The sequence below is a fragment of the Aegilops tauschii genome, chromosome 3 (assembly GCF_002575655.3).
Source record: "Aegilops tauschii subsp. strangulata cultivar AL8/78 chromosome 3, Aet v6.0, whole genome shotgun sequence".
Classification (NCBI taxonomy): domain Eukaryota; kingdom Viridiplantae; phylum Streptophyta; class Magnoliopsida; order Poales; family Poaceae; genus Aegilops; species Aegilops tauschii.
The window spans coordinates 465,129,238-465,154,116 of NC_053037.3; the positions used below are offsets into that span (position 1 = coordinate 465,129,238).

Consider the following 24,879-nt stretch of genomic DNA (forward strand, 5'->3'; position numbering starts at 1 on the left):
TAGGTGATTAATGCAAACATTTATACTAGGTATCCTATTAAATGTGTGCTAAACATGTGCTCAATATTGGAGCAATCTAGGTTGTTGATTGCCAGAGATTGATGGCTGAGATTAGTTGGATCTCGGTTTTGGATCTTTTTATATTATATTTAGGCATGCTATTAATTACATTGCTCTCGAAGAGCTTTTGTTTGCATCCAGCAACAATTGTTGGTCTAAATTTAATATCCAATGGTCTCCGAATACCTTGCGGATTTCTATAATTGAGAAAACCAAGGTCACTTTCTGTCGATGTTTATTCTTGGAGATTGGAGCATAATAATCTCAACTTAAGGGTATTAGAGCCTTGTGGCAGGAGAAAAGAAAAACTAAGGCAGATTTGCTCAAGAGCATCCTCTTTATATTTCATCTATTGTCAACTCCTTGTAGCTTTCTGTTATGCTTCTAGGGCTTGTCGCAAATCTTCTAGATGTTTGAATGCAGCATAGTAGGAGAACCTCTCCTACTGTTTTTAGTGTCAAAAATAAAATAAAATTAGACGCTCCCATTTTTAGATGAAATAGTGCTTCCAATACCATCTACAGACATGGTTGACTTGCCAGCAAACATAAGGAAAACAGTCTTCTCACTTGCTCAATACTTATATTTGATAAAAACAAACAATGACTATATTTATTTGATAATGATAATAATAATATAATAAACGGTTTACCCAAAGTCGTTCTGACCAACTCAAAGTCTAGAGAGATATAAGCCAACGGCAGCATGCACCAGCAAACGAAGAACTAGAGAACAACCACAAGACATCTGTGGTCCAGCTATAACGAATCGAACATGTCTAACAAAAATCCAACGCTAGAGAGCCATGACGAACGAGCTTAATCAGATGCGGTACGGGGCAAGCGGATCCTTGGACTCAAGCTGATCATGGTACAGCCCCCACGCGTAGCTCTCCAGGGAGAAGGGGCGAAAGCTGCCTACATTCTCATCACCGTCTTCAGAGACCTCCTTCTCCTCCTTCTCCACGTCGCCGCCCTCTTCGCCGGCACCAGACAGCGGCAGCAGCGGCGAGACGACGCTGTCCAGGGGCAGTGTGATCAGCACGGTGATGGACAGGCGGGCTGGCTCCCCGCCCTCTTCACTGTCGCTGCCGGGGGCAGGAGTGGGGCGAACCATGCCTCTCACTTTCTTCAGCTTGCCATTGCTCCACACCTAGAACGCATCACAAAAGAAGCACGACATCAAAAGGGGTGTTACTGCTACTGCAAAAAGACCTGATTAAAAAGTCACTTTTTCAGCAAAAATATATACATGATGATCCCTCTTTGTTTTCAAAAGACGTGGTCTTTGTGACTTTGTCTCTTTTTGTTATGTGGTTTTCAACCCAGCGTCAACCAATCATGCAGTGATGCAGACACACGGCTTAATTAGCTGACCCGGTTCAGGTTGAGTAGAGTGATGCAAAAAAGGACTTAGATTTTTTTTTGAAACTAAAAAAAAGACATAGAATTTGATGGCAGTAGAACAATCTCTTCTCTCCTATCCCACATCCTTTGTTTTTGGTTTTGTTCATTTTTACTGGTTTTTTCCTTGAGAACCGGCTGAACTAGTACTGGCCCACCTCTTATTGGCTAAATCATGTTTTTTTGGCAAGTCAATAAGTATATACCAATATTGTATTTTTTAGTACTTAATCACATTAATAACAATAAAATGGCTGGCATGTGCATTGTATCAAGCAAAATGAAATAAATGCATATCTACTATTATGGCAAAATGCAAGTTGTAAAATCCGCGCGCCAATTTTCGCTCGCCAGCCGACAGCTGCATGGTGCCACACGTAATTTTTACCAACACGCGGGAAAAATAACGGCGGAAAAACCATTCACCAAAAAATTCGGCGACCAAATTGCGCGCGAATATGCATGTATGTTGGTTATTTGCTGCAAACCAAATGAAGACCAACTTTTTTCCCAATATTTTAGCAGGTTCTAGAGTTACAATCAAACAAGCTATATACTTGTCAAAATTTTGATCATGCCTTTAGTTTGGTTATATGCTAAACTTTTGGTAGGGCGCTCGATTCAAACATACCCTTATGAATGAAAAGGTTGTGCAATGCACTTGTGCTTATCCTTTGCTAAATATATTGTAGATGAAATGAACGATTTGCACGATTGTGTACACACTACACTACACATCTATATACTAATCTAATGCTATCATGATCAGACAAAAGCACTTCCCAGGGAATAAAAACTAAGTCAATAGAAATGGGTGTTGCAGCGATACCTGAGCAATGTCACCGATGGTGACCAGGAGTGCACCCTCGCTGGCGCCTACGGCCCTCCACTCGCCGCTGTCGTCCATCACCCAGCTCGACGCACCGGCTTCCTGCTCCCACTCGCAATGGAGTCCCAGGACGTACGGATACGCCTTTGCGTCACCGGCTGCCGGAGGCACCGCCGGCTCGCCGGAGCCGACCTTGGAGACCCACACCAGGCACCTCGCCTTCCTTCCCCCCTCCTCCGCGAACGGCTTCTCCCCGAAACCCACCCCACCAGACCCAGAGAAAAGCCCCACCACCTGCATACCCACCTCCCTCATCAGCCGCGCGTACTCCAGCGCCGCCGGGAGCGCGTCCATCCCCAGCTCGTCGACGTCGAACACCATGACGGGTTCGACGCCGGCGTCCACTCCCTCAGCCTCCGCGGAGAACCCGAGCGTGGAAAGAATGGACGCGCGCATAGCGGACGCGTCGACGCGAGACAGCTCAGCGAGTGCAGAGGATGGCAGCTGGGAAGGGATGCCATGGCCGACGAGGTGGAAGTAGCCCACGTCGCCGGCGGCGCGAAGGGAGGCCAAGTCAGGGGAGTCGAGCGAGACCAGCGGAGTCGCGGACGAGCGGATTGTGAGGCGAGAGGGGGCGCCTAGGCGGAGGACAGGAACCGGCGGGGAGAGGACCATGCGGTCGAACAGAGCAGTGAGCGCGGCGTCGGCGATGGCGGGGAGCGGCATGTGGCCTTTAGGCGTTGGCGGAGGGGGTCTGGGGAACACGCTGTCCTCGGAGATTGCTCCTGGGAAGGACCCGACGGCGAAGGCGGCGCCGGGGGAGGGGGTGGAGGGGGAGTAAGCCATGGAGGTGGGGTGGCGGAGAGACGGCCGGAGCGGCGGACAGGGATGGGTGTGGGTGGGAGGCTGGTGCAGGACTGCAGGTGTTGTTGGGCGGGCAGGTGCTCTGAGCGTGTGCGAGCAGGCGGGTTTTATAGCCGCCGCGGGTCCTCGCTTGGGCCCTGTCGCTGAGCGTGGTGGGCCAGTTGAGGGGGACGGGTCGTACCTGGACCGGTGGTAAGCAGGCCGGAACAAAGGCCTGCAGAACCACTCCCTCGACACAGTGAGCTGTTAGGGTTTTTTTTTTCACGCAGCAATGGAGGCCATAATGAATATATTTATGGGAGATCTCGCAGGATCTTCTGTGAGATTTGATTTGATATCAGCGCTTGCTGACTTGCCAAAAGAAAAAGATTTTATTTTATTTGGGAAGAAAAATATCACGTGCGGCTCCGCATCAGTGCAAATTTCCCGAGTACGTGCGCGACGGCCTCGATAAGAAAGTCATAATAGCTGCAGAAAGCAAATCGTTGGCCTCAGCTGGCGAGAGCCCACACGTGTAGCTGCAGGCTTCTAGAAACAACAGAGCCTTTTGTTCACAACGCGAAGCTGGAGCTGAACCATCGATCGGTATCGTTGCGTCCATCAGACAAACCGAGAACGACTCGAGTCTTCCGTTGGATGGCAAAGAGCACGAGACATCTCACATCTGTGGCACGGATTTTCTTCTGATCGAGTCTGATCACGGCAAGTCGTTCGACACATTGACCTTCGAGCTCGAGCTCGAGGACACGTGCCATTCCGGCACTACACGCCACTTTGTCGATTCGGTTAAACTAGTGCCGAATAGAGTGCAGCGTCACGCTTTTCTCACTTTACACACCTTTTCTGGTCATGGCTCTTGGATCATGGAAATGTGTAGTTCATATGATTGTCAGCTCACAAGTGTGGCTCTTTAGAATATTGTGCGGCGATACCATGCTGTATCTGCTATTATTTGATTATTATCGTTCGTGCATGCTTTGTTTTGTTGGCACCTAAACAAACAAAATGGCTTTATCATCAGGGTTGAGATACTGCCACTGGCCTCTAATAAAAAAAAAAAATGCAGGGGACAAAAGTTTCAGCGATAAGCATAAGAGAAACCTTCGCCAGAAAACAAGCTTGTCGACAACTACGTGACACTTGTTTACATTTGTTTTCGGTGTTATAGCTTCTTTTTTTTGAGACAGTTTTGGTGTTATAGCTGGCGTGTTAGGTTGGAGAGCATCTTAATCTTATTTTCTTCCTCGTGTCTTATAGTATAGAGATTAATTCGAGGTTCTGCTCGCTCACCGTAGCCTAAATTGCACATTCAGAATACAGAAAATCTGTATAGTCTGTCCGTATTGCATTCAGAATAGAGAAAATCTCGATCGCCGCGAGTCATTAGAATGTTGCTTTTTTTTAGGGATCCCCACACTATATTAATTTGAAGCAAAATTCATAGGGATACACTATATTAGAATGTTGCTACTTACTATGTTTTTCTCTTTCTTTCTTTCTTTCTTTCTTCTTCCCCTTTCTGTGTATACCAGCAAGTTTTTTTTATGGTACTAACAAGGCCGCTGATCAGACAAATCATCTAAACATGGTGCGATGGGCCTAGAGACGGACGCAAGTACTGGACCACAAGCATGTAGGCCCATAAACGCTCGAAGGCAGCTGGTACCTGGTGGCCCAATTGGCCTGCTTGCTTTAATTAACTCAGGTTGCTCTCCTACAACAGCTAATTGTACCACATCGGTTGTGCAGAATTAGATTGAGGATGACGGGGTATAAGAACAATATCACCGGGCTATGGAACATCGGCCTTGCGCTTGGGGCAATGATGCAACTAGTGAGGTTGGGCGTCGGGCGCTTCCTGTCGTCGTGCTAGGCCAGGCCCGGGAAAGGGTGACGGGCGAGCTTAGGCGATCACTTAAAGCGATCTATAGCATCGTCCGACAGAGAGCTCTCCCCAGCACGATTTGCGCCCCAATAGGTGTTTGCGCGCGGCTACATGGGTTGTGGCCCAATAGCACTGAGTCGCTCGCTCACCCGAATCTAGTTGCTTTCTAGCCCGGGAGTTCCTAGTAGGCGCCTTATACGCCGGCTAGGAGATCTGACGCCCACTAGCCAGCAAGAATGAGTCGGCCCATTTGCATTTGGTTTGCCGGTCAAACTTTGACTTTTGCAAATCTATGTTTAAAAAAAATCATAGAATCAAAAAATTTTCTTAGATTTTAAGAAAACACAAACTTCAAATTGGTTCACGCATTTGAAAAGTTCATCGATATTTTTAAGTTCATCAAATATGAAAAGTCCATAAATTTTGAAAATAAAGTACAATAATTTTGGGAAAGGAAAATCACAAATGTTAAAAAAGGTCATCAAGTTTGAAAAAGTTCATTGAGTTGGAAAAAAAGTTTATTGATTTTGAAAAAGAGTTCACAAATTAGAAAAGAGTTTATCAACTTCATAAAAAAATCACTAATTTTAAAAAGGTTCTTCAATTTTTTAAAAATCTTAAATTTGAATATTTACATGGGTTTTGGAAAAAACTTCATCGAATTTAAATAAAAAGTTTCCTAATTTCAAAAAATCATGAATTTCAAAATTAGAAATAAAATAAAATTAAATAATATAACTTATACGGAAATTATAAAGAAGTTTAAAAAAGAAAATAAAAAATAAACCAAGACCTATCCAGGAAAAACAGAAAAAAAAAACAGCTGCCTGTTGCACCCATAGATGGGCCAACCCAGTAAGAGCACTTTCATTGGCAGTTAACAAAATGTACATTAACGGGCGATGAAGGTGCCAAATAGGAAATGCCTGCTACTCCCTCCGTTCCAAAATGATCCAACTTTGTATTAAGTTTGTACTAAAGTTAGTACAAAGTTAAGTCATCTATTTTGGAACGGAGGGAGTAGCTCTTTATTCTTTTGTCGCCCACGTCGCCTGTTCGGTTCACTCATTTACCAGTTTTTTTAACAAAAAGGAAATGAGAAAATGTTTGTGGTCTAGCAAAAGGTTCATTTTTTTTTTGAGAAGTTCCCTAATTAAAAAACTGTTCATGGGTTTAAAAAACTACACAATTTTGAAAATCAATTTGAAGATATGGAAAAAGTTCACAAATTTAAAAAAGTCATAATTTGGAAAAAGTTCTAGAACGTTCACAAAATTGGTGGGAAAAATAAAACGCACGATGCGAACTTGTGTATTATTTGAGCGAAAAAGTATTACCCTACATGGACCCCTTACAACAAAACTCGCTTCTCCGGAAGGGAGAGGGGAGGGCGCGCCTTTTACCGAAAGCACCGCAACCAACGCTTAAGGTGCCAAATAGCAAGATCACTAATTAAGGGGTAGCCCTTGTAAATGTCAGCCCACTTTTTCTCTGGTGCTAAGTGGCGCACTTCATGTCACAACCTGGAAGTTTCCCTTTTTATAGATTCGTTTTTGTTTCAAAACAGTTTATCTTTTGAACCATGCGTCCAAATCACAAATTGTTTTCACCGTTGATTTTCACGTCAATCTTCAAAACTATATCTCGTATTAATAGGTTTTGTTGAACTTTTTTTATAAAAATCAAGAATAAAAATGATAAAATAAAAATAAAAACAAATCAAATAAAAGAAAAAAGAAAAAAGAGGAACAAAAAATTGTTCGAAAACCAAAAAATGGAAACCAGAAGCACAGTTGTGCCTTTTCACCTTTTTAAAGCAAGGTTGTGCTTTCTCCTTTTCAGGAAGCATAGTTGCACTTCTCGAGAAAGCATGGGATGTGTTTTTCCATTTTCAGGAAGCATAGTTGTGCTTCCCCGTAAAAAGGAAAAAATCACAGCTCGTGCAAGTGTAGGTTATGCTTCTCGTGCAAGCACAAGTTGTGCTTCTCATGGAAGCACGAGTTACGTTTTTTCTCGTAGAAGTACATGATATGCTTCTCGCGGAAAGCACTGTTTTCCAAAAAAATCATCAAAACCTAGATAACCCGGGCAAAAGCTAATAAAAGTATTTAGAAAATCTAAAACGCAAAAAAGGTAAAAAAAATATATCAAAATCTAGAGGGAGCGTCAGTGCGCGACACGTGGCGGCAGCTGAGCACATCACTTGGTGCTCTCAAACAAAAAAGACCTTTGCGAAAGCCCCCATAGATACCATTAGTTAGTTGCTCCCATCAAATAGGAACCAGCCCGCCCAAGTGCACATGCATGAAGATGAAAGGCTCAAACCGAAGGTAGCTAGTACCTAATTAATTCGGTTTGTTGCTGTGTGGAAAGGTGAGCAGAAATAGTTTGAGGATGATCCGGGGTATAAGAAAAAGATCTTCGGGCTTTGCCACATCCATCTTTGCACTTGGAGCAATGACGCAGCTAGTGAGATTTCATGAGACGCGTTAATTGCCGGTTGAAAACTATTTCAGAACCCCCTCTTTCGCTCTCATTGGCCATTGAGAATTTTTGGAAGGGTTCCAAACATTTTTCTTGCTCCAAACATTACTCATTACACTCTTTTTGAGTGGGAAGTGATCCGATTAATGCCCAAGCATTGGGCAAGAAAGAAGCATGAAGACTCTAGGGAGAATACCTCGCGAAAGAGTAGCTTTTCTCTCTAGTTTGATGTGGTGTCGAGCAGTTTTCCCCTCCTGTAGCGCGAGAGGCAAAACCGCAAGCGATTGCAACACTCACGTCAAGCGTCGGCGAGGCTGACGGTTCCTCTCCCCTCCGTCCGCCGCGGGCAGCGTGAGGGAGGGAGAACCCCGTTTCTCCGCTTTCGACTTGTAGATAGGGTTAGGGTTAGGTTTCACGGTGGCGGTGATGGCGCCGCGTCAGAATAAGGTGATGCGGTTCCACCTCCACCATGACGTCTCATCGGGCGGCGCGAAGGATATGGCAGCTTAGTCTTCTTGATGCTCATGCGCGACGGCGGGATTTGTTTTCTCGTGGCATCGGCGCTTGGAGGATGGCGGCGACGTGATAGGGAGTTCGTCGGCTGGGATTCGATCCACTAAGACTTCGCCGATCCAAACAGAATCGTCGGATCCTCAGGGTAAATTCCTGACATACTATGGGAGGTTAGGATGCTTCTGCCGGTGGTGTCATCCGCTTGTGCATGGGCGGAGCTCTTTTGGACTTGTGCCATATCCAGCATCGACGGCTCTTTTCTACAGGGCGATGATCTGACAGGATCGGGGACCGGCGACTTCCCATCCGCCACCAACATTGAGATGCTGGCTCCGGCAGTGGAGCATCGGTGGAGGCGCGCCACCGGCCCGTTTTGGAATATGGCGGCAGTTAACTTCCTTTGGACCTTGTTGTAATTTTCTTCCTTGTTGGGGTTGTTTGTATTGTTGGTGTTGCTAATAGATCTAAGATTTTTTTTGCAAAAAAGGACAAAAATGGCGTGGTGTCTTTTTGCCTTCCAGTCATCATGTGATTGGACTTTGGGAATCATGTAAAATTTATTCTCTCGTTCTATAAAGATATGGTACGCTTAAGCGTACTCTCAAAAAAAAAACTTTACACCTAACCCATGGTATCCAATTATAGTAGTCTAATCCTTGGTGCAAAGGAGGCATGTAGATTTTATTAGAAGTTAAACGGTGCAATGTTTGATTAAATTTATAGAAACTAAGAACTGAAATATCAAATTAGTATCATGAAGTACACAATAAAAATATTTTCACCTTGTATTTTTTACAGTAGGAGTTCATAGTTTTTTTCCCTATAAACTTGAACAATCTTTTCGGACAATCTTTTCGTTTTGCTGATATCTCTGGCTGCTAAACAAACATGAAGTTGGCCCACAAGTTCACCATTCCTATGAAGTGTACTTTCCGCAATTCAGCTAAAGTTACAATGTACTCCCTTCGTCTTGAATTAGTTGTCTTAGTTTTATATAGACACAGATGTATCTAACACTAAAACACACACGGTTTAATTCCCTAAATGTACAATTCTACCTGAACACGCCATGCTCAACCATAACATCGAATCTAAACCCCTGATTGAAACCTGGAGCAACTGCTCCTCCGGCAGCAGTGGCACGCACACGGTTTGCCTTACTCAGGCAAACTTTTCCCATCCCATGCAGTATCGACCTTTCCTAGTCCGCGAAACATTTGAGATGATTTATTAATCAGCACAGCTATAAAAGAAGATGAAGAAGAAAGAAAAAAAGAAAATGAGGAAGGACAAGTAGCACAGGTCTCACGTTGATAGGTACAAGAGCTACAGCATTGTTTTTTCAGTGAAAATACAAAAGCCACTGCATAAAATAGAACGTGGTGCCATGGGCCGAGAGGCGGCACAAATCTAGCCATATTACCGGTGCACCGGGAGGCTCAAAGCGAAGGGCTGGTACCTGATGGCCCAATGGGCCTTTCTGTTTTAGGTAACTCAGGTCGTGTTTTTCAGAACCAATTAACTCATGTTGCTGGTGGGTTAATTGTACCACATCGTTTGTGCAGAAATAGTTTGAAGATGAGCCGGCTATAAGAAGGAGATCTCTGGGCTATGGAACACTCGCCTTGCGCATGGGGCAATGACGCAGCTAGTGAGGTTATAACGAGGCGCGTCAATTGCTGGTTGAAAACTATTTCAAAACCCCCTCTTTGGCCTTCATGGGTCACTGAGAATTTTTGGAAGGGTTCCCTACTAGTGAGGGTAAAACCCAACAGATTTAAATATAAAATCTTTCTTTTCGGAGTAAATTGCACAAAACCACCACTTTGAAGGCTAGGTTTGCAGAAAACACTACGTTACATTTCTTTGGTAGAAAGCACCATCTTTTGTGTAATCTTGTTGCAGAAAACACTGATCGGTGAATTTGGCTCAGTTAAACATGGTTATGACAGACGGGTCCCGCTTTTCACTGACGTGGCATAACGTTAGGCTAAAGACAGGGTCAAAATGCGAAACATCCCTAACATTCTTCACTATGCCGCCCCCTCCCCCCTCGCCCCCTTGCGCCCGCAGCCTCTCGTGTTTTCCCTGCATTACCATATGCCGCCGCCGCCATGGTTGAAGACCGCCGCCGCCGCCGCTTGAACTCCTCAACATATGGCCGGTGAGCCACAAGCACCCCACGCGTCGGATCCGACCCGAGCACCGCCACCTCGTCCGGATCCGGCGAGGGATACCACGCCGCTGCCCTGGTTTGGCCTCCTGCACGAAGGAGGTGTTCAACGCCGTGCAGCGCAGATCTGGCAGCCCTCTGTCGCGGCAGCCCTCGCGCAGCGCAGATCCGGTGGCCCTCCTTGATGAGCTCGTGATGAATCGAGAGCGCGAGGCATCACCGGAGATGGCCATGGCCATGGCGAATCGAGAGCGTCAGGCGTCACCGGAGATGGCCATGGCGAAGCCGCACCCACAGCCGCAGACATCCCTCCAGGCGTCGTCGGCCACCGCCGGGGGCAGCCTTACGGGCACGGGGCAAAGCAGCAGCGAGCGCTGCAGCGAGACGCCGGAGAGGTAGCCCCACATCAGCACCACCTGCTCCTTCCCCGCCTCCGTGCGCCGTCCTCGTCCATCTCCTCCTCCCCCGCCTCCGTGCGCCGTCCTCGTCCATCTCCTCCTCCCCGCCTGCCCCCACGAAGCCAACCTCTGCAGGGTCTAATTGCTTTTTTACTTTTTGATTCAGGGGTGTCTTTGTAAAATTGAAGGACTAGTATGTAAATTTTGATCACAAATGGTCTGACACGAAATGTTATGCCACGTAGGCAAAAAAAGGCCCCAGCTGTCATAAACGTGCTCAACCGAGTTAAATCCGCCGTTCAGTGTTATTTGCAAAATGTTTAGGGTAGACATGGTGCTTTCTGTCACGAAAATGTAACGTTGTGTTTTCTGCAAACCTAGCTCTCAAAGTGGTGGTTTTGTGTAATTTACTCTTCTTTTCAAAAGTATGTTGACGAGATTTGCATATTCCGGTTCAGCCCCCTGCTCGCTGACCGTGTGAGTGTGGTCTGTGCAGTCTGAATGGAGAAAATCTGTATGGCATGTCTGTATTACAATGGCATATTCATTCATGTACTAATTCAAAGTCGAGAAAATATCTGTCGACGTGATCTTGGTTCCCGGAGGAGCAGTGCGTAGCTCCTTCACGAGCTGTATGTATGTTTTGCCCTGCTCTTAGCCTGGCCTAGTTCAGTCTCCAACTCCAATGTATATCTAAGGCTGAAAGTTGAATGACCGGGCAGCAGCCCAACATTCAGTAAGCAACCTTGCTTCAGACAAAGAGGAAGAAGAAGCAAGGTAAAAACGGAAAGGCAGCGGCAGAAGTAGCAACAGGTCTCACGCAGGTACAGAACCTACTGCGCATAAAACAAAATGTAATGCCATGGGCCGAAAGATGGCACAAGATCAGCCATATTACGGAAGCCAATAACCACCTGAACGGCCCGAGTAGCCTAAAAAAAACCCTGAAAGTACCCACACGTGTTCAAACCGGAGGGAGCCGGTACCTTATGGCCCAATGGGCTGCCTGTTTTAATTAACTCAGGTTGTTGCTCTGCGGCATGATGAATCTGCTAATTGTACCACATCGGTTATGGAGAAATAGTTAGAGGATGACCCGGGTATAAAAAAGAGATCTCCGTGCAACGATACACCCATCTTTGCGCTTGGGGCAATGACGCAGCTAATGAGGTCATACCGAGGCACGTCAATTGCTGGTTGAAAACTATTTCCAAACCCCCTCTTTGGCTCTCACGGGTCATCGAGAATTTCTGCAAGGGTTCCCTCTCTGTGAGGGTAAAACCCAACAAGTTGAAATGTAAAAAAATTCTTTATATATAAAATACATCAAGACTACAATATCATACAAGTAGCGTTATGTAGACAATATATGAATATATTTATTTAGTAATGTATTTGTTGATAGTTATTCTTATAATAAATTTGGTTATACGCTACACCTCTTGCTTTATAAGATAAAATTATACACCTTAATTTCAAGTGTGGAAGGAGTACTAATTGTTCCAAGGAAAAGTACTACCTAGACGAGCACTACATTCTCCACAAAAAAACTATAAACTTGAAGTGAAGCATATTTTCTCAATTCAACTTTGGGCAGCTAAAGTTACAAATGTACGAACTAATATTAAATTACAATAAAAACAAACTGGAAAACATGCTTAATTCCCTAAATGGACAATTTTACTTGAGGACGCCATGTCCAACCATGATGTCTAATCTGAAAATGAGGAGGAAGAAAGCAAAAGTAGCAACAGGTCTCGCATTGTTGCGTATACAAGAGCTACTTTTCTTTAGTGAATATACAAAAGCTACTGCATAAAACAAAATGTTTTTTTAGACAAGCATAAAACAGAACGTGGTGCCATGGGTTGAGCGACGGCACAAATCTAGTCATATATTGTGGACGCCCCTCTGGGTGCAGGCCCAAAGTGCACACGCATGGGAGGATGATCATCAAATCGAAGGAAGCTAGCCCAATGGGCCTTCCTGTGTCCGTTAGTGAGTTAATTTTTTCGAAACGGAGTTGATGAGTTTATTGTACCACATCGGTTGTGCAGAAATAGTTTGAGGATTGACCGGACTATAAGGGTGCGAGAACTCTGGATACAGATAACTCATCCTTGCGCTTGGGGCAATGACGCAGCTAGTGAAGTTATACCGAGGCGCGTCAATTGCTGGTTGAAAACTATATCCAAACCCCCTCTTTGGCCATCACTGGTCATTCGGAATTTTTGAAAGGGTTCCCTCCCTGCGAGGGTAAAACCCAACAAATTGAAACGTAAAATCTTTAACCCCGCTGCTCGGACGAGCACAAGATGAAGATGATCCATCCAGCAAGGCCATCTTTCCCTAACTATGGTTACAAAATAAGAAGGCAACCGAAGAGTATCCTGTCTAGATCCGCCTAAAACCTTGTAATAGGGCAGTTAAACCTTGCTTTCTTTCTGTGGCAGCTACTCTCCGGTTGCCGTCGAGCGCTGTTAACAGTCTATGTTGGTTGACTTTGCCTTGCCTTTATATAAAAAGTTGGGGCGGGGGGAAACCCCTTTTGGTTCAAAAAAAAAAGGCTCAGCGGCCGGCTCAATTCCCTCAGGCCTTGTTCGTTTAATCCTCCTTCCAAAGGGATTGAAGTGGATTAGAGAGAATTTTGGCTTGTAGGGATCTAATCCTTCTCAAACCCTGCCATTCCCCTTCAAAAACCACCTCAACCGAACAAGGCCTCAGTGGAAAATGCCACAGAAACGCACCGTTGAGCCGGCAGCACGGCGGCTTGCACACGGTTGTTGTCTTGTTGCCTCGCCTTGCTCAGGCAAAAGGCCGACAGACTTTTCTCGCCCCCAAATTAGCATCGGCCATTCCTGGCCCGCGAAACTTTCGATCCCATTCCGCGACCTCGCACCAGATATTCACATGCAGCCAGACTTCCCTGTACATGGAGAACTATCAGAGCGCACCAGCAGCCACGACTTGCGCACAAGGGCTGGCCACACCGCTCACCCATCCAACGAAAGTCTCTGACCTGAAATCGAGATGATGAACGAGCAATTTGTGTTGATTCTTCCGGTGGTACCCATTCTTGTGCAAACGCTTCGTGCCCCTGCTCTCCGCTGCTACCACATCAGACACGACTACACGAGCAGTCGAGATCATACCCAAAAGCAGAGAACTCTCAACAGACTTACCTGTGCACCGAGATCTACCAGAGCGCACCAGCAGCCTGGACTTTCGCAAAAGGGCTCAGTCAGGGTCTCTTGATTCCGGGTGGTATTGCGTCAAACAAGCTTGTCCACTGTTATTTCGTTCGTCATCATGTCCCATCGAGATTAATTCGTGGTTCTGCTTGCTGACCGTGTGAGTGTGTGGTCTGTCCAGTCTGAATCGAGAAAATCTGTATGGTATGTCTATATTACTACATCACATATTCATGGACTAATTCAGTGTCGAGAACATCTCTGTCACCGTGAGTCACCGAGAATATGGCCTGGTTCAGTCTCCAGCTCCAATGTATATCTCCAACTGAAAATTGAATGACCGGCCAGCAGCCCAACATTCAGTAAGCAACCTTGCTTCAAACAAAGGGGGAGAAGAAAGGAAAAACGGAGAGAAAGCGGCAGAAGCAACAAACAGGACTCACGCAGGGTTTTTTTTTTTTTTTGAGCAGGGACTCATGTAATGCCATGGGCCGAAAGGAGCTTGGTATCTTATGGCCCAATGGGTTACCTGCTTTAATTAACTCAGGTTGTTGCTCTGCGGCGTGATGAGCTAATTGTACCACATCGGTTATGGAGAAATAGTTTGAGGATGACCCGGGTATAAGAAATAGATCCCTGGGATAAGGTGCACCCATCTTTGCGCTTGGGGCAATGATGCAGCTAGTGAGGTTATACTGAGGCGCGTCAATTGCTGGTTGAAAACTATTTCCAAACCTCCTTTTTGACTCTTACGGGTCATTGAGAATTTCTAGAAGGGTTCCCTCTTTGAGGGTAAAACCCACAAATCAATATGTAAAAAAAGTTTTGACAAAATCAACTTTTAACCTTTGCCAAATGTGATGTTTGGGTTGTAACTTGTGGTACCTTTCAGCCTTTCCTTTCTGAATGGCAGTTCAAAAAGAAAAAACTTCTATCAAAGTGAAACTAATACTTCATCCGTTCATAAATTCTCTCTCGGTTCCTAAGATTTTTTAGAGATTCGATACAGACTAAATACGAAGCAAAATGAGTGAATCGACTGTCTAAAATACGTCATTATACATCCTGATGTAGTCCATATTGAAATATCTAAAAGACTTATATTTAGAAACGGAGGAAGAATAAGATGTTTCAAATATTTTATTAATATGGATTATTGTACGAACTGAAATTAGTTAACAAATACACTAAAGTATATCTATATACATAGGATTTAGAAAAAAGTTAGAATATCTTATGCTTATTTATTGAAGAAGGGAGTAGTAGTCTAGCTAGTACTCCTACGTGCTTCAAAGAAGCCATATATATTTGGGATAATTAGATTTATGCCCCTAGTTGTGTCCCACTCGTCTGTTTTACCCCTAATTTCCAAAAGTCACCGGTTCTGTCCGAGTCACTTTGCTCCTCTTATGCTTTTGCCCTTTGACCGTCAATTTGAAAACTTCATAACTAATTCATACTGAATCAGAAAAATGCAAATAAGATACCAAAATGTTCAGAAAAACATCACCTATATGTCAGTGTCATTTGCATTCATGAAAAAAGTGTTGGAAAGTGCACATCCGAGTTTTAGCTCTTTTGATACCACCATGAATAGTGAACTCAAAAAAATTCAAAAAAATATGGTGGCGAAGAACAACAAATGTTCTAAGTGCTTGCCAAGTTTCATTAGGAAACGACATTCGTGGAAGTCGTGGCAAAAAAAATCTATTTTGGAGTGCTGATTGTTTTTTTTGCCACGGCACCCACGAATGTTATTCCCTGATGAAACTTGGCAGGCACTTAAAACATTTGTCATTCTTTGCCACCAATTTTTTTTTCAATTTTTTAAACTTTTTTAGATTTTACTATTCATGGTGGTAGCATAAGAGCTAAAACTCGGATGGGCACTTTTCAACACTTTTTTCATGAATGCAAATGACACTGACATATAGGTGATGTTTTTCTAAACATTTTGGTATCTTATTTGCATTTTTCTGATTTAGTATGAATTAGTTATGAAGTTTTCAAACTGATGGTCAAACGGTCAAAGGGCAAAAGCATAATAGGAGCAAAGTGACTTGGACAGAACCAGTGACTTTTGAGAATTAGGGATAAAACAGACGAGTGGGACACAACTAGGGGCATAAATCTAATTATCCCTATATATTTTATCCGAAGTCAAATGGTGCAATGTTTGACCAATTTTGTTCAAAATACCATCAAGCCTACAATATCATATTAATCTATATCTATATCTATTACCTACTGTTGAGGATATAGACCTTAGAGTCACCCGCCAGGAGGGGCCGGGTTACTCATATGGTTATTGCCAGAAGCCTGGCGCCAAGCTTGAAGACGGTGGGCCAAAGATGGGCTTAAGACCCGGATATGGCTTAAGGCCCGTAGTTGTAATCATTGTTTTGGTAGAACTTGTAGTGTAAGGCAAGAATAGTTGAGAGTCCGAGCCGGACACTCTTATGAGCCGGCCGGGACTCTGAGAGCTGCAGGGCGTCAGCCTCCCTATATAAAGAGACGACCCGGCAGCAGTTTAAGGCAGAGAACGATCTCATCGAGAGCCGGGCATAACAGTTTCGCTCCCTGGTGATCGTAACCCTAATCAATACCACCTCAAACTGGACGTAGGCTTTTACCTTCACCGTAAGGGGCCGAACCAGTATAAACCCTCGTGTTCCTTGTCCCACATTAACCCCTTCAAGCTTCCTAGCTGCGATGGCTCCACGATTATGTCCTAGCTCGAGGACATCTGCCGTGACAATTCCACGACAGTTGGCGCCCACCGTGGGGCCAGCGCATGGTGGATTTGAGTTCTTGAAGGGCAGCTTCGAAGGGCTCAAGGGATACGCTGTGGGCCGGATGACCAAGAGTCGTCGCGGCAAGCTCTATATCAACGATGCAAACTGGGGCCCCGACGCCGGCTCAATTGAGTACGGGTACCGGGTCCCCTTCGGCGGAATTCATGTTTTCATTGGCAAGATTGGTGAGCCGGGCCCTGAGCCGGATCTCTGCGCCGATCTCATCGAGACGGCTCAGCGTGCACGACCCGTCCGGGCCCGGCCTGCCTTACGGCACGCTTTTGTAGGATGTATCCATGGAGGGCCCTCTGATCAATCTGGATCTGGTGATGAGGCGGCCGCCGGCTCTGACGGCGAGTCGTCCACCGATGAGTCAAACTCGTTGTATCAACTCCAAGATGGCAGGCTCATGGGTTGTTCCGATGGTGACAGTATTCCGGACCCGTTTGAGCCGCCAAGTCAGGTTGGAGTCTTTATGGCCGGTGCGCAGCCTGTTCAGAACCCCGCTGCTGGAGCGGGAAACCCGGTGCCTTCTCCGGCTCAGGTACTAATGGATCTCACGGACAAGATGACGGCGCTGTTAACCGCTACGGTTGACCCGGCAGATCAAGCTCAGCATGATGCAGTGGTGGCGCAGTTAAAATTGGATCTAGTGAAAGCCAAGGAGGATCTGGCAGCAGAGGGGATCAGGATGGCTGCGGAAAGGGCGGCTCTCGACGCCCAAACCCAGTTGATTCAAGCGCAGTCCTTCCGGCTAACGATGGATCAAAACGCGTCCAATGAGGTCCTGAGAAGGAGGCATCAAAAGGCCCAATCTCGACTCCCTCCGGTTTATGATCCACGAAACCTCTTCAACACGCCAGGTGCAGGGTCTAGTAACCCGCTAGGGGTCATAGTGCCCGCCAGGGGTCTGGGACCCCTATTCAGCCACAAGTGATGGGGCCTCCCCAGGTGCCCCCTGCCCCGCCTCAGTACGTACCAACGCCCCCGGGTCATTATAATAACCCGCTGGAGAACATGGTCGCCGCAGCGGCACGGCTGGCGGCTCTCCCAGTTGACGGCGACTCTCCGACGGCTATTGAAACCCGTCGGGTCAGGGAACTCCTTCAGACAGCACTGGCGCAGCAAGAGGCGCATTCCTACAGCCGAGACAGGATCCACTCGACCCCTCGTCCAGGCCGGAGCCCGAGTTACAGCAGACACATGGTTTCAGCGACCGGTTCAAGTAACGTCCGATGCCGTGACCCGCCCCCTGGCCACGGCCCGGTTCATAACGGAGCCTTTCACGCAGCAGACCAGGACAGAGTGCGGTAAGAGGCGGAGCAGGTGCCTCAATTGACGGCTTACCAGACCCCCCCGGCTTATCCGACGACTTCCATCGACGTGGGTATCCCTACCAGGACTGGGGGTGTCCCTTGTTTAGTACCAGCTATCCGCAATGAGCGTCTACCCAAGGACTTCAAAGGCCCTAGGAAGGTGCCTAATTACACAGCAAGACGTAACAGCCTAATTACACATATTGGACTATTCACTTCGATGGGTCCAGGCAGTTGGAGGGCTCGGGGGCTGGAGTTGTATTGGCTTCCCCTCAAGGTGACAAGTTCCATTATGTGCTACAATTGATGTTTCCTTGCACTAACAATGCGGCTGAGTACGAGGCCTTGCTCCACGGTCTTCGGATGGCTAAGGAGATGAGCTTGAGCCGGGTCAGGTGTTTCGGTGACTCAGACTTGGTGGCTCAACAAGTATCAGGCAAGTGGGACTCTAAGGACCCTCTCATGGCGGCTTATCGCCGCGAAGTTGATGTCATTGCTGGGCACTTTCAGGGCTACCAAGTAGAGCACATTGATCGCAGGAAGAACGAGGTGGCTGATGCTTTAAGCCGGCTAGGCTCTCAGCGAAAGCCGGTGCCGCCTAATACTTTCTTGGATGTCCTATATAATCCTTCTGTTAAGCTGCCTACAGAGGAAAACTTGGCTGTCCCTGACCGGGAGGCACGACTGGTGGCGGCTCTCCATATCATACCAGACTGGACAATGCCCTATCTGGCTTACATGACCCGGGGCGAGTTACCTGAGGATGAAACTTTGGCCAGGCAAATAACCCAGCGGGCTAAGTCAATGATAGTTATCAATGGTGAGTTGCACCGCCGCAGTGTTACGGGAGCGTTTCAGCGTTGTGTTTCCCCTGAGGAAGGTCAAGAGATCTTGCGTGAGATCCATGAAGGGGATTGCGGCCATCACGCCGGCTCAAAGTCTCTTGTGGCCAAGGCTTTTCGTCATGGTTTTTATTGGTTGACGGCTCATGCTGATGCAGAGGACTTGGTCAGTAAGTGTGACGGTTGCCAAAGGTTCTCGCGACGAGCTCATGTACCGGCTCAAGAACTGAGGATGATCCCAATTACTTGGCCCTTTGCGGTCTGGGGGCTTGATATGGTTGGGCCTTTCAAAAGGTCCAAGGATAAGAAGACCCACCTTTTGGTGGCAGTTGACAAGTTTACCAAGTGGGTTGAAGCGGAGCCAGTTAGCAAGTGCGATGCAGCCACGGCGGTTCAGTTTATGAAAAAGGTGATCTTTCGCTTTGGTTTTCCGCACAGCATTATCACTGACAATGGCACCAATCTCTCCAAAGGCGCCATGGACGAGTTTTGTCAACGAGAGCATATCCGACTTGATGTTTTCTCAGTGGATCATCCTCAATCCAATGGTCAAGCTGAGAGAGCTAATCAGGAGATTCTGAAGGGTATCAAGCCCCGGCTTTTGGTCCCTTTGCAACGGACGCCGGGTTGTTGGGTGGAGGAGTTTCCCTCCGTGTTATGGAGCATCAATACTACTCCTAACAGGTCTACAGGTTTTACGCCTTTCTTCATGGTTTATGGGGCAGAAGCAGTCCTCCCCAGTGACATCCGTCATGACTCACCTCGAGTGGCGGCTTATGTTGAGACGGATAATGAACAGGCGCGCCAAGATGCTCTTGACTTGTTGGACGAACAGCGTGATGTGGCAGTAGCCCGTTCGACAATTTACCAACAAGACCTGCGCCGTTATCATAGCCGCCGGGTTAAATCCCGGGTCTTCCAGGAAGGCGATCTCGTGCTCCGGCTCATCCAGGATCAAACAGATACACACAAGCTGTCCCCGCCTTGGGAAGGGCCCTTTGTGGTCAGCAAGAACTTGCACAACGGGTCATATTACCTCATTGACATTCGGGAGCACAAAGATTCACGTAAGTCGGAGGAAGAGACCCGTCGGCCGTGGAACATAGCTCAGCTTCGGCCTTACTACACTTGAGCCACCGGCTCTCATAATGTACATATTTCTCTCAGCCATGTATATATTGTGATAAGTAATAAAACAGGACCTCTGCCCCTTTTCTCCTCCAAATGTGCACGTGTTTGTTTTCTTTGCAAGATTAACATGATAAACTTGAAGGAGGATCCGGCTTATGATCGTATTCGAATCTAGCCGCAGGTAATAAGGTCACTTGGGGGCTTCCTGTTCAAACATGGGTCGTATTCGAACCAAAGAGAACATAGCTGTCGATACCCATTTGATTGGCAAAGTGCCGAGCTCATTGGGAGGTTTTCTTTGGTCATATTTGAATCATAGTTTAACCCCTTTGAGAACCGACGTGGATCGTATTCGAATCAGCGTCGTTAAACAATTCTTAAAATCACTTGGGGGCTTCCTGTTCAAACATGGGTCGTATTCGAACCAAAGAGAACATAGCTGTCGGCACCCTCTTGATTGGCATCACCACACCCACTGGGGGCTATATGATCGCATTCGAATCCTAGCGTAATCCCTTTGGGCCGGGTCTCTGGTCGTATTCGAACCGGAAGTCCCTAAGATCTTCTGCTTTATAGCAAGTTTCTTCTAATTATTTCAACGTGTGTACAGCCGGGTCTCACTTTGCCGGCTTAACGTTGATTTACAGGGGTAACTATTAAGACAGGTAAATCGGAATTAAGGTACCAACCTTATTGCCCGGGTTATCTAAACCGGAAGTATGCTTGCAGACTGCTAAGTGTGTTATCGCGACTGTATTGAGGACATAATTGCGGGATAGTCTTTTTTGCTTCATATTCCGGTTTATATATCCAAAGCTTATGATTCCCAGTGCGGTAAGCCGCCTAGAGACTTGTGATTTGTCCTTTATGCAGGATGATTAAAGGCAACTATTCTTGAGCTTAAGGACAATGAATGATCAATTATGACCCGGAGACATATAAGGAAGCAACTTTCATCAGGATTCCGCATTCAATACGTGCGCGATGGCACGACACAGTTAAAGTGTTGAACCTATTCTATTACAAGACTCATCGACTCCAAAAGGGTGGAGCATTGTTTTATAAGCCGCCTGCCAAGTTAAGATGCCTGCTGGGTTGATGTCTCCGATTCATCCCTCTCTTCTCCTCCGGCTGTCCCCAAGACCTGGAAAGTTGATGACTTCCAGTCGATGCCGCTCAGAGCTTCGAACTGAGCTTCCTCGTCAATTAACCCCGCCGAGTCAATTTCCGGGGCGAAGGTGTGCTGACGAGCCGGCGGGATTAAGCTGAGGGCTTCATAGCGCGGGGTCGGGATCCTCTGATTTTCCGCGTTGTAACCCGGCTGGTACTTGGTCAGGTCTGTGTCGTTGCCAATGAGAGTGGCCACCGGGCGCACGACCTTCACGCAGGCGGCAAAGTCCCTTTGGTCGAAGGCTGTGCCATCTTCCTTCAGACTTGGATAGCCGAGGGCGATGTCTGCCGGGTCTAACTCGGGCAGGAAAGCCTTGGCCCGGCTCAGCGCGGCGATTGCTCCGGCTCTTGCAGAGGCCCGTCGCAGCTCTTGGATACGTTGAGGCAGAACGGCGAGTCGGCGAAGAACTTCCGCCAGGTGAGTCGGTACCTCGTTGGATAGGGCCACCACAGCCAAGGCACGATGTGACCCGGTGTAGAGTTGCTCCACCAGGGTGTACACGGCCTTTAGCTTGGTTACCACACTCTGGTTGAGGTTAGCACTTCTGGGACCTGTTTCACAGAACAAGGTAAGCCGCCGACAAGGGTGAGCTATGAGGCATCAAAATTTTAAGCTGGATGAAAGCCGGTGGAGGACTTACCGAAGATTGCAGCAACCATCTGAGACACTTGGCGCTTTAACCCGGAGAGTTCGGCGGTCTTCTCTGCCGAAGCCTTCTCCGCCTGTTCCGCCCAGTTCACCAGCGCGGCCTTCTCTTCGGCCCAGGCTTTCCGTTCAGCATCAAATTCGGTCTTCAGCTTTTCTTGCGCGGCGATGCTAGACACAAATTTGGCATTTGCCTTCCGGGTCTCCATCTCTTGCATCTTCAGCCGGTTCTTAAGATCAGCGAGGTCAGCCTCAAGCTTCATGCCAACAGCCTGCATAAACTTCCGGATTATAGCATGAACAGGTATTATACAAATTTAAAGTCCCAAGCGCTTTCCAAGCAAAGACACTTGGCACTTGGGGGCTAATGCATATTGAACGTTCCTATCTACACACTACCGGTTCATGGAAATAAGCCGGAACCTAAGTCTACAACATACTCAATCATAAGTTGTCGACTTGGGGGCTAGCATGGTAAAGGTAACTATGCAGTAAGTAAGAGGACAGAAGAATAATACCTCAGATTTCTGCTGGATCTGGTTCACCATGGCAATCTCTGCGTCCCGGCTCTTGTGCACTTGGCTGACGAAGCCGGAGACGATCTCTCCAATGTTCAAGTTGGCGTAGTCAGTGAGGTCCAGGTTCACCCGGCGAGACTCTAGCAGCTCCCCTTTGGCGGAGCACTTGGCGAGCGCAGTAGGTCTCCCCGGCTCAACAAACTCCGTCCGGGTGATTACCACGTCCGGGTCGTCTGCTGGTTGAGCCGAGCTGGAGGCCTCCGGGTTAACAGAAGCTTCTGTTGCGGGCTTGTTGGTTGGGGCAGCAGCCTCAGGAGCAGAGGCAGCCGGCGGTTCTTGAGCGGCTGCCTCCGGCTCAGGCAAGTCCGGCTCATCGACCGGCTTGGATTTCTTCGCCCTCTTGGTGAGCTTGGCCTGGGCACTGAAAGGACAGAAACGTTAAGCACAAAAAGGGTAAGTAAAGACAAGTATAACATGAGATGGTTGTCATTACCCGGGCGCGGTCTTGAAGGCCGGAAGACTCGACTGCATAGAGTCGCCCGAAGAGGGGGAGGTCTCCTGATAATTTGAGTCAGAAGAATTGAGTGGCTGACGGATAACACCCGCCAACAGATGAAAAGGGTACAAGTGGGAAATAACCTCAGTTCGGCGCTTCCTCGATGCGTCAGGTAGCCCGGAGGAGAGGTCGGTGTCCTTGTTGGTCCGGGTGTGACGCCGGCTCTCATGAACCTGTCGCTTCAAAATAAATTGAGGATCTTGATAAGCTAAAGGATGTGAAAAGCTTACTTTCCGGGTTACCCTTCGGACTTTCAGCCTTGGCAAGGGCTCCGACTCGGAGGAAAGTGACATTACCTCTTCAACCACCGGGTTACTGGCTCCGGTGTCATCCTGTTGATAAACAAGTGTTGGTAAGGCGGACAAGAAATAAACAATAAACGCAACAAAGAGCTTACAGGTTCAGGGGTTACCTCTGACTCGGCGCTGTCGCTTAATTGCATCAGCTCCGAAGCAGTTGGCCTACTCCCCTTCTTGCGGGGAGCGGCTTTCTTGGCGGCTTTCTTCGCCTTTCTGGTCTTCTTGGCCGCTTCGTGGTCATATTTGACCCGCCAGAACTTGTCATCAGCCTGAAAGAATACAATGAGGTTTTCTTACAATGATTCAGATGAAAGTTATGTACAGATAAGATGTTCAGATCAGCAGCTTACCGCTGGGGCTGGGTTGGTCTTGCAGAAGGGGGCTAACCCGGTCCTTCCGCAATCTGCCAGGCTCTCGTTCAAGAGAGCCTTGGTCATCTCCTCGGCAACGTCTTCAGGAAGATCATTGCGGCTGTGTCTCTGAGGGTCGTCCTTTCGGCCCGTGTACTCACACATTAAGCCGGGGCGGCGGCTCAATGGGATCACCCGCCACGAGATCCAGACCCGGACCAGATCGATTCCATTCAGACCATTGCCCAGGAGAGCCTTGATCTTGTTGATAGTGGGGAGCAGAGGTTGGCGCTCCGCTTGCGTCAGCTTGTCTGACAGTGGGTGAGTCGGCTCTAGACGTGAGGGGCGAAAGCCGGGCAACAGACTTTCATCAGCCGGCGACGTGTCTTGGCAGTAAAACCACGTCAGATTCCAGTCCTTGGGGTGGCTGGGCGGCTCTGCGTAAGGGAAAAGGCAGTCCCTTCGCCGCTGAATGGAGATGCCACCTAGCTCTAGACTTGGCCCATTGGCGCACTCATTCTGACGGTTCAAGTAAAAAAGCTCTCTGAAGAGCAGCATACTAGGTTCCTCTCCAAGGTAAACCTCGCAGAACACTTGGAAGTTGCAGATATTGGACACTGAGTTGGGTCCTATGTCCTGCGGCCGCAGATCGAAGAAATTCAGAACGTCTCTGAAAAACTTTGAACCGGGCGGTGCGAAGCCTCGGCTCATATGATCCGCAAAAATCACTACCTCCCTGTCCTTTGGCTGTGGTCTCTCTTCTGATGGGTCAGGGGCACGGTAGGACATGACGTCCTTCTTGGGCAGATATCCAGATTTGACAAAATCTGCTAGGGTCTCATTGGTGACATTGGACCTCATCCAGTTGAAAGTCGGCAGTCTAGGATAAAAGGAAAAATGTCTGGGTTAATTATAAGCCGGAAGAAATCTACAGTTCAATGTCAAGGTGGCGGCTTATGAAGGGGACTAATGGTATACGCTTAAGTGCATCGGGCTGTTTAAGCCGCCGAGGGATTGAGAGTAATTTGATTGTCTACAGGCCTTATCACAGCTAAGCCGGAAATTTTATGGCGCATGGTTTTCTTTAAGCCGGAAGGTTCTACGGCGCGTGGTTTCTTTAAACCGGAAATGTAAACCGCCGAGACTCAATGATTGCAGTTTTTTACTAAGTGTGGTAAAACAGGTTTCACACATCGCAATAAATATTTTGGATCAAAATGGTCGGGCAAAAGAAAAGTTTCTAGACCTAGAAACAGACGTGAGGAGGTTCTTGAGCTTGAACAAGGTTCTTATGCAGTAAAAAGAGGGCTGTTTGCATGTGAAATAGGTCTTCAACATCTACTGCAGTAAGTCTATACAAAGCTAAGATCAAAAAGGGGTAGTAAAATTCAAATCTACTGAGAGCCGCGATGAACTACGAAGAACAGAGGAAGAACTATGAAGCCCTAGTGCGGAT

At 47.3% G+C, this 24,879-nt stretch overlaps 1 protein-coding gene and 5 pseudogenes across 1 annotated transcript; 5 read left to right on the forward strand and 1 right to left on the reverse strand.

The window, feature by feature from the left end:
* Positions 1-640: 640 nt before the first annotated feature.
* LOC109783218 (uncharacterized) lies at positions 641-3,208 on the reverse strand. The gene is made up of 2 exons (XM_020341817.4): positions 2,293-3,208; positions 641-1,212 (listed from the first exon to the last, which is right to left on the reverse strand). Exons 1-2 carry the CDS (start codon positions 3,136-3,138, stop codon positions 883-885), a joined length of 1,176 nt encoding a protein of 391 aa, XP_020197406.1. The 5' UTR covers positions 3,139-3,208; the 3' UTR covers positions 641-882.
* Positions 3,209-7,480: 4,272 nt separating this feature from the next.
* Positions 7,481-7,612, forward strand: LOC120962152 (U4 spliceosomal RNA; annotated as a pseudogene).
* Positions 7,613-9,659: 2,047 nt separating this feature from the next.
* Positions 9,660-9,807, forward strand: LOC120962149 (U4 spliceosomal RNA; annotated as a pseudogene).
* A 1,937-nt stretch (positions 9,808-11,744) lies between these two features.
* LOC120962150 (U4 spliceosomal RNA) lies at positions 11,745-11,892 on the forward strand (annotated as a pseudogene).
* Positions 11,893-12,725: 833 nt separating this feature from the next.
* On the forward strand, positions 12,726-12,873 carry LOC120962146 (U4 spliceosomal RNA; annotated as a pseudogene).
* Positions 12,874-14,454: 1,581 nt separating this feature from the next.
* LOC120962147 (U4 spliceosomal RNA) lies at positions 14,455-14,600 on the forward strand (annotated as a pseudogene).
* Positions 14,601-24,879: the final 10,279 nt, after the last annotated feature.